At 36.7% G+C, this 17,312-nt stretch overlaps 1 protein-coding gene across 8 annotated transcripts in view; it reads right to left on the reverse strand.

Annotated features, from left to right (window-relative positions):
- Positions 1-254: 254 nt before the first annotated feature.
- The window catches only part of ZNF682 (zinc finger protein 682), a 30,434-nt gene continuing 13,376 nt past the window's right edge, over positions 255-17,312 (reverse strand). For 2 of the 8 annotated variants that reach the window (XM_005588567.4, XM_065536211.1), the window contains one exon: positions 255-2,824. In XM_005588567.4, the coding sequence (XP_005588624.2) occupies positions 1,554-2,824 (1,271 nt within the window). In that variant the 3' untranslated portion in view covers positions 255-1,553. Of the gene's footprint in view, positions 2,825-8,974; positions 9,922-10,493; positions 10,586-11,084; positions 11,154-15,863; positions 15,929-17,312 lie in introns of all 8 variants that reach the window. The other 6 variants (XM_045378964.2, XM_074026601.1, XM_074026602.1 and 3 more) reach the window with 6 other exon arrangements.

A 17,312-nucleotide genomic window follows, 5' to 3' on the forward strand; every position in this document is an offset into this window, starting at 1 on the left:
GCCTGTGTAATTTTCATAATAACCATCTTAATGACTCTATAGTTCGAAGAAAAATAATAAAAATGTAACCTATGGAAACAGTATTCTCCAACGTATTTGAAGTTTAAAGTCACTAAGGATAAGAATCACTAGAGACGCCATGCCACCATATTACTGAACAGTATGTTGTTACTGTCTGTTACCTAAAAACTTGAGTAAGGTAAAATAGGCTAATGTTGGTGGCAGGATAACACCTAATTCAATGCACAACTGTCTTAACACATTAAAACAATTTTGTTTTATTAAAACAAATGAAGTTCACACAGTCTAAGAAAAGCATTACAAAATCCACTATATTAATGTACAATCGGTAAAACAATTTACTAAAATTTGAATAATGCACAAGACTATTACTCTGAACATCTATCTCATGCAGCACTTACAACAGTTTTATAAGTCAACCACAAAAGCTTCTCCGTGTAGACTTTCTTCACACACCTCACATTTCAGTGTCCTCAATCTTCTGTTGAAAAGTATATAAATGATATCCTAATATGGAACCTCTCAAAGCTCCGAGCAGCAGAAATTGACCACATGCTTTTACACAGATACTAGGAATAAAGACACAGCATCAAGTAATTTGAGAGTTGAATTACATCAAAATTTGCCTTTGTAAAAATCTAAAACTCTTTCAATGCAAAAAACAGTGTACTTTGAATACAGTTTTAAGTTCTAAAATATTAGTCTCTTATTCCTGTTTAGCCTAACTAAATTATGTTAACTTTGAATTATTCTTTGTAATCAATACCCTGATTTAGAATAACATTGAAAGTGTTAGCATCTTAGTGGTTTCTACTGTGAATCTTCTGATATTCATTCAGACTTGATTTTTGATTAATTTTTTATATTTATTGCATCTGTTAAATGCTTTCATATAAACTCTCTAGCGTTTTCTAAGGTGTACTTTTAAAACATTTTTTTCATATTCATTACAGTTGTAGGGTTTCTTTCCAATATAAATTCTCTAAAATTGAATAAAATTTGAGCAACTGTTAGAGGGTTACCCTTCAGCATAAATTCTCCCATGTACAACAAAATCTGTAACATAAGTAAAAGTATTGCACCAATCTTTGTATTTGTAATGTTTTTCTTCAGGATAAAAACTCTTATGTTACTCTAAGGCTTATATTTTTGAAGCCTTTCCACGTACAAATGTATCACTAACATTACACCTTGTGCACTCGAAGGCTTTTATTTGGTGACATCTTTCCACAGATAAATGTAATGTGTATCATTATACTTTTATTGCTTTTATCTAGCATAAAACCTCTCATGAGTAAGCTCATAGCAGTTATTAAACACTTTGCCACATTCTTTAAAATCAGAATTTTTCTCAGTATGAATTTTCTTATGTGCAATAAAGTGTGAGCAGTGGTTGAAGACGTTCCCATATTCTTCACATTTGTAGTGTTTCTCTTCAGTATGAATTATCTTGTGACTTCAATGGCTTGAGCAAGATTTAAGGACTTTGCCACATTCCTTATATTTGTAGGATTTCTCGATAGTAAAAATTCTTACGTAGTAAGGTTTGAGCAGTGAGTAAAAGCTTCCCCACATTTTTTATACTTGCAGGATTTCTCTCTTCTTTGAACTCTCTTATGTTCATTAAGATGTGAGCATCGTTTAAAAGCTTTGCCACATTCTTCACATTTATAGTGTTTGATGGCAGTATGAATTTTCTTATGTCTAGTAAGGTGTGAGCACCGATTAAAGGCTTTGCCACATTCTTCACAGTTGTAGGGTTTCTCTCCAGTATGAATTCTCTTATGTTCAGTAAGGATTGAGGACCAGTTAAAAGCTTTGCCACATTCTTCACATTTGTAGGGTTTCTCTCCAGTGTGAATTCTCTTGTGTTTAGTAAGGTATGAGAACCTCTTAAAGACTTTGTCGCATTTTTCACATTTGTAGGGTTTCTCTCCGCTATGAATTACCTTATGTTCAGTAAGAATTGATGATGAGTTAAAAGCTTTGCCACATTCTTCACATTTATAGGGTTTCTCTCCCGTGTGGGTTCTCTCATGTACAGTAAGTAGGGAGCAGTGGTTGAAGGCTTTCCCACATTCTTTACATTTGTAGGGTTTCTTTCCAGTGTGAATCGTCTTATGTTTGGTGAGATGTGAGTGCCGGTTAAACGCTCTGCCACATTCTTCACATGTATAGGGTTTTTCTCCAGTATGAATTTTCTTATGTCTAACAAAGGGCGAACACCAGTGAAAGGCTTTTCCACATTCTTCACATTTGTAGGGTTTCTCACCAGTATGGATTCTCTTATGTTTAGTAAGGGTCGAGCACCAGTTAAAAGCTTTGCCACATTCTTCACATTTGTATGGTTTCTCTCCAGTGTGAATCCTCTTATGTTTAGTAAGGTATGAGAACCATTTAAAGGTTTTACCACATTCCTCACATATGTAGAGTTTCTCTTCAGTATGAATTATCTTATGATAAGAAAGGCCTGAGTGAGATTTAAAGACTTTGCCACATTGTACACATTTGAAAAGTTTCTCTGTAGTATGTCTTATGCTTTGTCTCTTTAGACTTGATGATTTACTAAAGACTTTCACACATTTATTATATGGGAAAATTTTGCTAGGTAGAGTTGACAAACACTGGTTAAGTCCATTATAAATTTCTTTTTGATCCTTACACTCACCCACATTTTCCCCATCTTTCCTTAAGTGTAAATCCTCAAGTCCACAGCTTCCATATCTTCTCAGTATCACCTTTTGGAATGAATCTTTCATGCCCTGTTCTGGCAAAAAGTCTTCAGTGCAATGAGAAGACACAGCTGGAATATAAAATTAACAAAATATCCCACTGGTTATTTTCAGTCAGATACATATACTTTACAAAGCTAACATAGAAAATTAAGAAAAGGACAGAATGACTTACTAGATGCAGCTGGGAAACACTCACTCCAAGGAGAGAAAACAAAATGTTGAGTAAAACATCACACTCTAAACAGATCTTTTGAGAGAAAGCTTAATTCAGAAGAAATGCAGACACTGTGGCTGAAGAGGAAGATGGAAAGCTTGCTCAAAGTCACTGGGCACCAGGACTGCCTCCTAGATCCAGACCAGACTTAAGGAAGGGATATGTGAAGAAACCCCATGGCAACACAGTCTAGCCATGGACCTCTGAGATTCTCACTTTGGTTCCTTCTCCTTGAAAGGCATTTCCCAGCTAAATCTAGCCTGAGCTCCTGATTATAGGATCTCATATGATCCCTATACGTCTGTGAACTGGCAGGGGGAGCCACCTGGAGAATAGGCAGAGGCACAGCTTAAACTCTTGTGGAAATCTTAAGTTTTCACTGTGCTGTGCAGCTGTAGCTGACCATAGGTGCCCATCCTCCGAGGCTCTGCATCTTGCACTGAGGGGATCCATCTCCTGCTGTCTGCTAGGCTGAGAAGGAGCAGGATTGTAGCTGTCATGGGACTGAGGTGAATCTGATCCATGCACCATGAATCTGGCTGGTCCTGCAGAAGGGTGCCCACAGCACAGCATCCACTTACATCACAGATGGTGCTTGACCCCAAAGGGCCAGAGGACAAATCCATGGGCCCAGTGCCAGCTGCCCAGGTCTTCCGCACACTGACTAATAATATTCAGCTGATATATGTGGTCTGAGCTTCAGTGGGGTAGAAGCCCACAGTGTCAGCACACAGAGAAGAGTGTGACATGGGAACATGAGCCAGCTTGGGAGCTGGCTTCCCCTTCATTCACATGAATAAACTGGGAAGGGTGTGGCCAGATGACCAGCCATGGTTTATATCCCAGGAAGCCTAGCAGCCTAGAACATCTGGAAGAGCTCAGCCATTTCAATGCAGATGGCTTGGAACAAGCCTCGCCAATTCAGCCTGCTCCCAGGGAAGACACTGGAGACAGACCTGCTGAGTTGAGGGACCACAGACTGGGTGGGCCCCACAGCCATCCGCTGGACTAAAAATCCTGGGCTGCAGGTGCAATACTGGTTACAAACCCATGGTGCAATTGCCCTGCCTGGTGATTTTCCATCCTCGAGCCGCTGCATCACCAAACAACTCACAGAAACATTCCAAAACCCACCCTTACTTTTGCAAACAAAGGAGAACGGCAGGACCCCTGATATAAATACGGGTCTCCTGGTGACCTAAAAGTGTGAACTGTCCCTAAGGGAGGGGGGAGCACAGACCACCAAAGCCCTCCTTGAAGCAAAGGAAATGGGTGCAGTGCCAGCAGTTGAAGGGAATATCACCAAGGCCCCAAAATAAATTTGGAGAGAAAATAATTTCTCACACACGATCTTCCCTCCCCAGAACACTCTTAAGCGCCATGTACTTGGACTGAAGCCTGAATTCCACCACAAACAAGAATCCATTGCTTCAACACGAAGCACTCTATGAAATCCACTGCAGGAACTTATCTACAACCCAGGGACCTAGACAGAGCCTCTGCCTCTGAAAACAACCTTAAATGACACCAGCTGATTACACACAACATACACCACAGCCAAAACCTCAAGGAAAAAAAAGAATTAAAAAACATTTTCAAGCCCCATCCAAATCACAGAAAATTCAAAAGCAAAAGAAGCACCAGCTCCCTCAGATGAGACAGCAAAAGAACGCTGGCAATATAGAACGCCAGAGTGTTTCATACCTCAAAAGGATCTCATTAGTTCCTTTGAAAGAACCAAACACAACTTTATTTATTTATTTATTTTTTTTTTGAGACGGAGTCTCGCTGTGTCGCCCAGGCTGGAGTGCAGTGGCCGGATCTCAGCTCACTGCAAGCTCCGCCTCCCGGGTTTTTACGCCATTCTCCTGCCTCAGCCTCCCGAGTAGCCGGGACTACAGGCGCCCGCCACCTCGCCCGGCTAGTTTTTTGTATTTTTTAGTAGAGACGGGGTTTCACCGTGTTAGCCAGGATGGTCTCGAACTCCTGACCTCGTGATCCGCCCGTCTCGGCCTCCCAAAGTGCTGGGATTACAGGCTTGAGCCACCGCGCCCGGCCAAACACAACTTTAAAAATTGTAAATTTTACTACGGGACTTTCAAAATACAATGCAAAGCCTTAAAAACAGAATAGACGAAGCAGACGAAAGTATTTCAGAGCTCAGAGAATGCTCCTTTATATCAACCCAGTCAGAAGACAGTAAAGAAAAAAGAATTCACTACAAACAAACACAGCTTCTGAGAGATACGGAATTATGTAAAGGGGTCAAACTTATGACTCATTAGTATTCCTGAGAGAGAAGGAAAAAAAACTAACCAACTTGGAAAACATACTTAAGGATATAATCTCCGAAATATTTTCCCATCTTGCTAGACAGGTTGACATAAAGATACAAGAAATTCAAGGAACTCCTTTGAGATACTATACAAGACAATCATCCCTAAGTATAAGTATAGTATCTGAATACTATACACATAGTATTCAGACTTTCCAAGGTCAACATGAAATAAAAAAACAAAAGGCAACCAGAGAAAAGGGTCATATTACCTAAAAAATGAATTCTATCAAACAGTGGACTTCCTCACAGAAACCTTACAATCTGGAAGATATTGGGGGGTCTGTTTTTAACATTTTTAAAGAAAGAGGGCAGGTGCAGTGCTCATGCTTGTAATCCCAGCACTTTGGGAGGCCAAGGTGGGTAGATAACCTGAGCTCAGGAGTTCGAGACCACTCTGGGGAACATGGTGAAAGCCGGCCTCTATTAAACACAAAAAGTTAGCTGCCTGCCTCTATTAAATATAAAAAATTAGCCGGGTATGGTAGCGCTCACCCGTAGTCCCAGCTACTGGGGAGGCTGAGGCATGAGAATTGCTTGAGCCCCAGAGGTGGAGGTTGTAGTGAGCTGAGATTGCACCACTGCACTCCAGGCTGGGCCACAGAGTGAAACTCCATTTCAACAACAACAACAACAACAACAACAACAAAAAGATTAAAAAAAAGAAAGAAATTCCAGTCGGGAATTTTATGTTCCAGCAAACTAAGTTTCATAAGCAAAGAATTCACAAGCAATCACTAAGTGAATTAACTACCACTCAACTGGCATCACAAGCTGCTTAAGAGTGTTCTAAACATGGAAATGGAAGAATGATACCTACTATCACAAAAACACACATACGTACATAGCCCACAGACCCTACAAAGCAACTGCACAATCAAGACTACAGAGCACATGAAGCGAACAAAAACTAAGATATCAATATTAACCTTGAACACAGCAGTCTAAATGCTCCACTTAAAAGACACGAAGTGGTGGCCAGGCATGGTGGCTTGTGCCTGTAATCCCAGCACTTTGGGAGGCTGACACAGGTGAATCACCTGAGGTCAGGAGTTTGAGACCAGCCTGGCCAACATGGTGAAACCGCGTCTCTACTAAAAATACAAAAATTAGCCCGTAGTGGTGGCACGTGCCTGTAATCCCAGCTACTCGGGAGGCTGAGGCAAGGGAATCACTTGAAACCGGGAGGCAGAGGTTTCAGGAAGCTGAGATCATGCCTGCACTCCACCCTGGGTGACAGAGTGAGACTCTGTCTCAAAAAAAAAAATAAAAAAATTCTAAAAATTAAAACGAAAATGACACAAAGTGGCAAATCAGATTAAAAAAAATAAGACTTAACCTTCTGCTGGCTTTAAAAAACTCATCTCACGTATAATGACACCCATAAACTCAAAGTAAAGGGAAAAAGTAACATCTATCACACAAATGGGAAAAAAACCAACAAACAAAAAAATGCAGTGGTCACTATTCTTATATTAATAAAATAGATTTTAAACCAACAATAGTAAAAAAGACAAACACATTACATACTAATAAAGGATTCAATAAATAAATAGATAAATCAATAATATTTAACTATCCTAAATATGTATGCATCCAACATTGGCACACCCAGGTTTATAAAGCAATTATTACTGGACCTAAAAAAAAGACTTAGCCAGCCATAGTGGAAGACAACACCTTACAGATAGCATTACAGATCATCAAGGCAGAAAACTAACAAAGAAATTCTGGACTTAAACTCAGCACTTGACCAACTGGACCTCATAGACATCTACAGAATAATTCATCTAATGAACACATACATACATTCTCATCTGTGCACAGAACATACTTTAAGACTGACCACATGCTCAGTCATAAAACAAACTTCAAAAATCCAGAAAAATTGAAGTCATCTTCTTGAAACAGAGTGAAATAAACTCAAAACTCAATAGCAAGAGGAACCCTCAAAACTACACAAATAAAGAAAACAAAACAACTTGTTCTGGAATGACTTTTGGGGAAACAATGAAATTAAGGCAGAAATCAGAAACTTACTTGAAACAAATAAAAATGGTGACGAGGCTGGGTGCGGTGGCTCACACCTGTAATCCCAGCACTTTGGGAGGCCGAGGTGGGCAGATCACGAGATCAGGGGTTCAAGACCAGCCTGGCCAACATAGTGAAACCCCATCTCTACTAAAAATACAAGAAATTAGCTGGGCGTGGTAGCAGGTGCCTGTAATCCCAGCTACCTGGGAGAGTGAGGCAGGAGAATCACTTGAACCCAGGAGGCAGAGGTTGCAGTGAGTGGGAAATAGCGCCACTACACTCCAGCCTGGGTGACAGAGTGAGACTCCGTCTCAAAAAAAAAAAAAAAAAAAAAAAAGTGACAAAATGTAACAAAACCTTGGAATGTGGCAAAAGCAGTGTTAGGAGGGTTTATAGTGCTAAACTTTTATACCAAGAAGATAGAAAGATCTCAAGTTAACAACCTGATACCTTGCCTAAAGAAATCAGAAAAACAACAAAGCAAATCCAAAGCTAGAAGAAGAAAAGAAATAATTCAAATCAGAGCAGAACAAAAAAATATTGAAACCAAGAAAACCATTCAAATAATCAATAAAATAAGTTTTTCTAAAAGATAAACAAGATCACTAGATCTCTAGCTAAGTTAACAAAGAAAAAAAAAAAGATCCAAATAAGCACAATCAAAAATGACAAACTATCAATAGACTAACAGACAACCTACTGGGAGAAAGTATTTGTAGACTACGCATCTGACAAGGGACTAATGTTCACGATCTATAAGAAATTTAAATCTACAAGAAAAACAGAAATAATCTCATTAAAAAGTGGTCAAAGGACATGGTCATTTCTCAAAAGACATAAAAGCAGCCAAGAAACGTGAAAAAATGAGACAAAAAGGGAGAAAAAGAAGGACAAAACAGCAACAAAAATCAAAACAATCAATAAAATGGCAATGGTAACCCTTCTCTATCAGAAAATAAATATTCATGGAATAAACTTCCCAATCAAAAGACATAAACTGGTATAAAAACAAGATTCAACTACATTCTTTGTACAAGATACTCACTTTCAATCTGAAGAAGACAATAGACTAAAAGAAGGATGGTACAAGTCATTCTATTAGAATGTTAACCAAATCAGAAGAAACTAGGTCAAAATTACATAAGGCAAAATACATTTTAGGTCAAACACTGTCATAAAATATACTTTGGTCAAAATTCTCACAAGAGACAAAGAAGGACATTAAATAATAGTAAAAAGATTAATTTACTAGAAAACGATAACATATATATAATCATCAGGTTCCCAAATATATAAAGTAAACATTAACAAAATTGAAGAAATATACAGCAATATAATAATAGTAAGATATTTCAATATCCCACTTTTAGTAATAAGTTATAAAGCAAGGTAGAATATTAAATATAAGAACAGAGGACTTCAAAGCACTCTAAAAATTATACCTAACGGACATATAGCAAACACTCCACACAACAGCAGAATACACAATCTTCTCCATAGCTCACAACACATTCTCTTGGATATATCACTTGTTAGGGCACAAAGCAATTCTTAGCAAACTTTTTTTTTTAATTTTGAGACTGAGTTTCGCTCTTGTTGCCCAGGCTGGAGTGCAATGGCACGATCTTGGCTCACCATAACCTCCGTCTATTAGGTTCAAGCGATTCTCCTGCCTCAGCCTCCGGAGTAGCTGGGATTACAGGCATGTGCCACCACATCCGGCTAATTTTGTATTTTTGGTAGAGATGGGGTTTCTCCATGTTGGTCAGGCTGGTCTCAAACTCCCGACCTCAGGTGATCTGCCTGCATCGGCCTCCCAAAGTGCTGGGATTACAGGTGTGAGCCACCATGCCTGGCCTAGCAAACTTTTAAAAATGGAAATCTTATAGACTATTATTATGACCAAATGGAATGAAACTAAAAATTAGTAATAGAAAAAAATCCACAAATATATGGAAATTAAACACAGTCTTAAGCATGCTCATGTTCAAGGACTGGAAGAATTAATACTGTACAACATCTTTACAGCACCCAAAGTAATGTTCAGATTCAATGTGATCCCCTTCAAATTCCCAATTTCATTTTTTGCAGGAATAAAAAACAATGCCCAAATCAAATAAAATCTCAAGAGACCATGAAGAGCTAAATAATCTTTAAAATGAGGAAAGGTGTTGGAAGCATCACACTTCCTGATTTCAAAACACATGACAAAACTACAGTAATAAATGCAGTTTAGTACTAGCATAAAGGCAGACAATTAGACCAATGAAAAAGAATGTAGCACAGATATTATCTTTCATGTATATGGTCAAATAGTTACTTGCACACCCATATTAATTGTAGCATTATTCACAAAAATCAATAGGTGAAAGAAACCTAAACTTCTCTCACCACATGAATGGAAAAATACAATTTATAATATACAAATAATGGAATAATACTCAGCTTTTAAAAAGGAGAAAATCGGGTCAGGTGTGTAGGCTCACGCCTATAATCCCAGCATTGTGGGAGGCTCAGGTGGGCGGATCACGAAGTTATGAGCTCGATATCATCCTGGCCAACATGGTAAAACCTCGTCTCTACTAAAATACAAAAAAAAAAAAAAAAAAAATTAGCTGGGCATGGTGGCACATGCCTGTAGTCCCAGCTACTCAGGAGGCTGAGACAGGGGAATTGCTTGAACCCGGGAGGCAGAGGTTGCGGGGAGCCGAGATTGCACCACTGCACTCCAGCCTGGCAACAGAGCGAGACTCCATCCAAAAAAAAAAAAGGAAGAAATCTTCTAACATTGACAATAAAGTTAAATCTGATGGCATGATGCTAAGTAAAATAAGCCAGCCATAAAAAGACAGATATTGTATAAATCCATTTATATGAGACATCTAAAGTAGTTACACTCAGCAACAAAATAGAGAGGTGTTTGTAAAGGGTCAGTGAGGAAAATGAGTAGTTTCATGTATGTTGAGTTCGAGTTTCCCAAGATAAAAACATGTGGAGATATACTGCATGACAGTGTCAATATACCCAACATAACAGAACTGTATAACTTAAAAATATTTAAGATTCTAAATTTTATGTTATCTATTTTGGACAATTAAAAATAAACAATTACACCTAAAAGAAATACAGAGTTATAAAGCTTTTTAAAAATTACCTTCAAATCACAAGTGTTTCTCTCACAAAAAGAAAATATACATTCACCAATGAATAGATGTTGAAATTACAACAATTTTCATGACTCCTCACCTAAACAGAATAAAACCACCATTGATGACCAACAAAAATATAAATATAAGAGTCATAAACAAAATGGGGTGATACTTATTCAGTCAAACACAGAGATAATTAAATTGGCAATAAACATACGGCTGATTCATATTTGACTTTTGCCTCACACTGCCTTAAAATGTACAGAGCTGAATACTGTCATACAAAATTATATGAATAAAAACTAAAAAATACTATGAATGTGAAATGGCCTATTATAAAAATTGTAACAAATAAATACAAAATTGCAAAGCAAAATTAAAAGAAACTATAATCCATAAAATTCTGAATAAACATAGTGGACTACTGATGAAGAATCCTTCTAGATAGCTACAATTTTCAACCATGACTGGCTATCCATAAAAAGTACACATTTTTGAATCAGGAGTATACAGTTAGAGCACTGTTTCACAGAAACCCCATTATAATTATTGATAAAAAGCTTTGAGAAAATAATTTTTAAGAAACAAGCACTTACATAATACTAGAGAAACTTATTAATATGTTGCTCTTCTTTTTACACAAAATGGTAAGGTGGTAATCTAGCCTGTAGAAGCAGAGAAAAGACTTACATTTTTTACTGGAGGAACAATATAAATATTGCAAAATATGGTATAAAATACTGATTATGAATTAGGAATAAATTATGCTATCATTCAGATAAAGGTAGAAGAATATAGATGAAAATGCAAAGAAAGCTTTTTACATGCCGGCAACTTAATTATACAAACTAGGCCGGGCATGGTGGCTCACGCCTGTAACCCGAGCACTTTGGGAAGTTGAGGAGGGTGGATCACTTGAGCTCAGGAGTTCAAGACCAGCCTGGACAACATAGTGAAACTCCGTCTCTAGAAAGAATACAAAAATTAGCCGGGCATGGTGACACGCACCTGTACTCTCAGCTACTTGGGGGGCTGAGGCAGTCTATAGAGTCAGTCTATTTCCAAATGTCATCAAAAGATCACAAGGCATAGAGAGAAGACAGGAAATAATATTCATTTAAAGGAAGAAAATGACTCTTTGGAAATCAGTTTTTAAGAAATTAAGATCTTTGTACTATCTGACAAGGAATTCAAAATAATCATTTTATACATGTTCAATGAGCAAAAATAGAATGTAGACAACTAAACAGAATCAAGAAAACAGTGCATGAAGAAATGAATATATCAACAGAGATTTTAAAAACTATTAAAAGTATTTTTTTAAAAAACAAAAATTGTGGAGCTGAATACAATAATTAAGTTAAAAAAATTATTACAGAGCCACAGCAAATAATGAGGAAATAGAAGTTATCACCAAATTAAAGACATTTAACTTAACAAATACTGAGTTATAAAAGCAAAAAAATACTGCCAACAAAGAAAATTTTATCTGGAAAAATTTACCTCTAGAATAAGGGGAAAAAAAAAGATGTTACAAGATAAACAAAAGCTGTCAGTCTTTGTCACCATGTGTATAGTTCTATAAGAAATGGTAAAGTAAATATATACATAGATCTACAATTCTCTACTATAATAATGGTGCATAACACTGAAAATCCTGCCATAGAATTTAATAAACCAAAACACAAATTTGCGTAAATCTCTTAATAGATACACAATACGAAATGATATAATATGTGACATTAATAACAAAGGATGTAAAAAGGTATAGTTTTATATTCAATTGAAGTAAAGATGTCATGGGATTTAAGCATATGTTTCATAAACTCTCATTTTTCAAGGTGATCACAAAAATACCTATAAAAGATATGCAAAAGAAAATGAAAAAGGAATCAAAGTATGCCACTACAAAATTAACAAAACAAAAACAAAGGCAGTAAGAGAGGAAATGAGGGAAAACGTATTTATGACAAGCACAGAAAGTAATCAAAAACAAAACACTACTAGTAATTTTATTTCTTTCTGGTATTATTTTAAATATGAACAGATTGAACCCCTTAAAAAAGTAAAATAGCTGAATAAGTTAAAAACAAAATCTTACAATGTGCGTCTTTAGGGGACTCACTTTAGTTTTAAGGAGACAAACAGACTGAAAGTGACAGGATACAAAAATATATTCCATTCAAACAGTAAGCACAAGTGGGTGGGGTGGCCATAGTTAGACAAAATCCACTTTAAGTAAAAAACTTACAAAAGATAAAGACTGGTATTATATAATGGCAAAATGGATCTATTTACCAGGAATCTATAACACATATAACTGTTATATAAGTATAACATTAGCACTCTCAAACATATAAAACAAATATTGACAGAAGTTAAGAAACAAATACACAGCAGCACAATAATTATAGACTTCAAGGCCTCATTCTCAATCATAAATATAAAAAACTCAGATAAATTAGTAAGAAAATAAAAAACTTAAACGTTACACACCAATTAGACCTAAGAGACATATACAGAACGTTCCAGTTAAACGCAGCAGAATACATAATATTCTCAATCACACACAGAGCATTCTGTTTGGACGCATAACAAGTCTTAATAAATTTAAGGAGACTGAAATCATACAGTGTATATTTTCTGACCAAAATGGAATGAAACTAGAAATCAGAAGCAGAAGTAAAACTGTAAATCCAAAAAATGTGGACATTAAACCCACTCAAACATATTCTTGCTCAAGGATCAGATAATTTCATTTTGTTAAGATGTCAACATGCACAGCCACATACAAATTCAATGTAATATCAGAATCTTCATGGTACTTTTTTTTTGCAGAAATATATTTAAGTTTCTCAAATTCTTTTAGGAGCTATAACTAGCAAAACACCCTTTAAAAAGAATAACAAAGAGGTATTGCACTTCCTGGTTTTATAACACATTACCCAAAGCTATAAAGATACAAATAATGTGGTATTAGCACAAAGAAAAATAAATGGATGATAAAACAAAATAGAGAGCTCAAAATTAAGCACGTGTGTTCGTAATCAATGACCTTATATAAGATTGCTATGGCCACACAATGGGGAAGAAAATAGTTTTTTTAACAGATGATGTTGAAAACTGAGTATTTACATGAAAAAAATAAGTTGAGCCCTTCCGTTACATGCACCATATAAAAACAGTATTTAAAATGGATGAAATACTTGAACATAAAAATATAACAAACTTCCTAGATAAATATATGGGGGGAAATATGACATTGGACTTGGCATTAATTTCTCGTTACAAAAGACAAAGAATTTGATGTCATTTTCTTAGATATGAAATCAAATGCATAAGGAAAAAATAATAGAGAAATGGGACTACATCAAACTTCAAAATTTCTGCACATCAAAGGAAAAATTTAGTGGGGTGAAAATGCTGCCTAAGAAATGGGTGAAATATTTGAAAATCACATATTTGATAGGAGTTAATTTTCACAATATATAAACAATGTCTAAAACTCAACAATAAAAAGTGAGTAGCTTAAGAAATGGACAAATAATTGAACTGGCATCTCTCCAAAGAAGATACATAAATGGCTTATAAGCATTTGAAAGGATGCTCAAGATTACTAACTTTTAGACCAATGCAAAGTACAAACCACAGTAAAATATTACCTCAAACCCATTAGGAGAGCCATTAAGAAATGTAACCACCCCCCCAAAAAAAATTGTTATGGATATGGAAAATTGAGAGGCCTTTTGAGCCACTGGTAGGCAAAAATGATGCAGCTACTGTAAAAAACATACTATGAAGGTTTCTCAAAAAATTAAAAATAGAGTTACTATATAATCCAGCAAACATGGAAAATCCTATTTGATACTGTTCTTGGCAGTTATTTTTTGGGGTATGACACCCAAAGCACAGAAACAAAAGCAAACATAAATAAGTGGGACTGCATCAAACTGAAATTTTTCTGCACAGCAAAGAAAATAAAACAAGGAAACTTACAGGATGAAAAAAAATATTTGCAAGCCATGCATCTGATAAGAAGTTAATATCCAGAATATATAAGGAATTCACACAAATCAAAGGCAAAGACAATAAGAAGAATGATAATAAGAACTAAATTGAAAAACAGACTGAATGGATAGGTATTTTTCCAGTGAAGACAAAGAGCGAACAGGTATGAGAAAAGGACCTCAACATCACCAGTCATCAGGCAGGTGCAAACCAAAATGATGATAAAATATCACTTCACATTTGTTAGGATGGCTATTATCAAGTGACACGTATATTTTTTGGGTGATGGATACCCTAAAAGCACTGACTTCACCACCATGCAATCTATCTGTGTAACAAGGTTGCACTCATATCCCACAAATTTATACAAAAAGAATAGGGCTGGGTATGGTGGCTCATGCCTGTAATCCCAGCATTTTGGGAATCTGAGGTAAGAGGACTGCTTGAGCAAAGGAGTTCAAGGCCAGCCCTGGCAACACAGTGAGACCCCTTCTCTGTCAAAAAAAAAAAAAAAAAAAAAAAAAAGAAATTTTAAGCATAAAAACATTTTTAAAAAGAGATAACAAGTGTTGACAAGTGTGTGATGAAAACAATCTTGTACATTGTTGGTGTGTTGTAAATTGGTAGAGTCATTATGAGAACCAGTATGGACATTCTTTAAAAAATAAAATTAGGCCAAGCACGGTGGCTCACACCTGTAATACTAGCACTTTGGGAGGCTGAGGTGGGTGGATCACGAGGTCAGGAGTTTGAGACCAGCCTGGCCAACATGGTGAAACCCTGTCTCTACTAAAAATACAAAAATTAGCTGAGCGTGGTGACAGGCGCCTGTAATCCAAGCTACTCAGGAAGCTGAGGCAGCAGAATCGTTTGAACCCGGGAGGCGGAGGTTGCAATGAGCTGAGATCATGCCACTGCACTCCAGCCTGGGTGACAGGGTGAGACTCGATCTCAAAAATAAATAATATTTTTATATTTATATTATATTATTTATAAATTTTATATATTAATAAATAATTTATTTATATTATTTATAAAATAAATAAATTAAATTTAAAAAAATTCCACATAATCCAGCAATCCCACTTCTGTGTATGTAACCAAAGGAAATAAAATCACTATTTCTAATATTTGCATCTCCATGTTCATTTCACAATTGCCAAGACATGAAAACAAGAAAACATGAAGACATGTTTGTGGACACTGACTGGATAAAGAAAATATGGCATATATACACAATACAGTATTATTCAGCCATAAAAAATCATGAAATGCTGCCAACATTTCAACGACATGGATGGACCTGGAAGACATTATACTAAGTGAAATAAGCCAGACACAGAAAGAAAAATAATGCACGGTCTCACCTCTATGTGTAATCTACAAAGGATGAACCCATAGACACAGAGAGTACAAAGCTGGCTGACCCAGTCTAGAAGTAGGGAAAATGGGAAGATGTTCAATGAGTGCATACTGCCAGTCATGAAATGAATAAGTTTTGAGGATCTAATGCATAGCATCATGGCTATAACTAAATCGTAATGCTCTATATTAGGGTACCCAGTCTTTTGGCTTCCCTGGGCCACACTGGAAGAAGAATTGTCCTGGGCCACGCATAAAATACACTAACGCTAATCATAGCTGATTAGCTTTCAAAAATCTCATGTTTTAAGAAAAATTTGTGTTTGGCCACATTCAAAGCCATCCTGGGCTGCATGCAGCCAGCAGGACACAAGTTGGACCAACGTGCTCCATATGCTTACATTTTAATAAGACAGCAAACCTTCAGTATTCTCACTACAAAAGAAAACGCTGCATGGTGGCTCATGCCTGTAATTCCAGCACTTTGGGAGGCCAAGGAGGGTGGGTCACATGAGGCCAGGAGTTTGAGACCAGCCTGTAATTCCAGCTACTTGGGAGGCTGAGGCACAAGAATCACTTGAACCTGGGAGGCAGAGGTTGCAGTGAGCCGAGATCCTGCCACTGCACTCCAGTCTGTGTGACAGAGTGAGACTTGTCTCAAAAAAGAAAAAAAAAACAAAAAACCAAATAACTCTGTGAGGTAACAGATGCATTCATTAACTGTATTAATCATTTCACAATGTTTACACATACAATATCATTACATTTTACATAATAAATAGTTATATACTTTTAATTTGTGGAAAGTAACCACACGGTCCACACACGTATATGTGTGGGTATATTTGTGTGTATATGTGTACACATCTCAACTAGTACAATTGAAGACGCTGGGAAAATAAAGTTTAAATTACCAATTTTAGTTCACACTGAAAATATAAAATGTAGAAATAAAATAATATTAGATTTTCTTATATTTAGGGAGATGCTTAGCATTATAAAAAAATTACTGAATAGGAATTTCTGTAGAATCACTTTTGAAAATTCTGTAAGGGGCTGGGCACGGTGGCTCACGCCTGTAATTCCAGCACTTTGGGAGACCGAGGCGGGTGGATCACCTGAGGTCAGGAGTTCTAGACCAACCTGGCCAACATGGTGAAACCCTGTCTCTACTAAAATACGAAGGTAGCTGGGCGTGGTGGTGCACACCTGTAATCCCAGCTACTTGGGTGGCTTAGGTGGGAGAGTCGCTTGAACACAGACGGCAGAGGTTGCAGTGAGCCAAGATGGCGCCATGCACTCCAGCCTGGGTGACACAGTGAACCTCCGTCGCAAAACCAAACAAACAAAAAAATTTATTTAAAAAAAAAAAGAAAGAAACTTCCATAAGAAATCATAAAGCAGAAAACATACCACATCTGTTTATGGTGTTACTGGGATTTTGGAACCAAATA

Source organism: Macaca fascicularis, chromosome 19, assembly GCF_037993035.2.
Source record: "Macaca fascicularis isolate 582-1 chromosome 19, T2T-MFA8v1.1".
Lineage (NCBI taxonomy): Eukaryota > Metazoa > Chordata > Mammalia > Primates > Cercopithecidae > Macaca > Macaca fascicularis.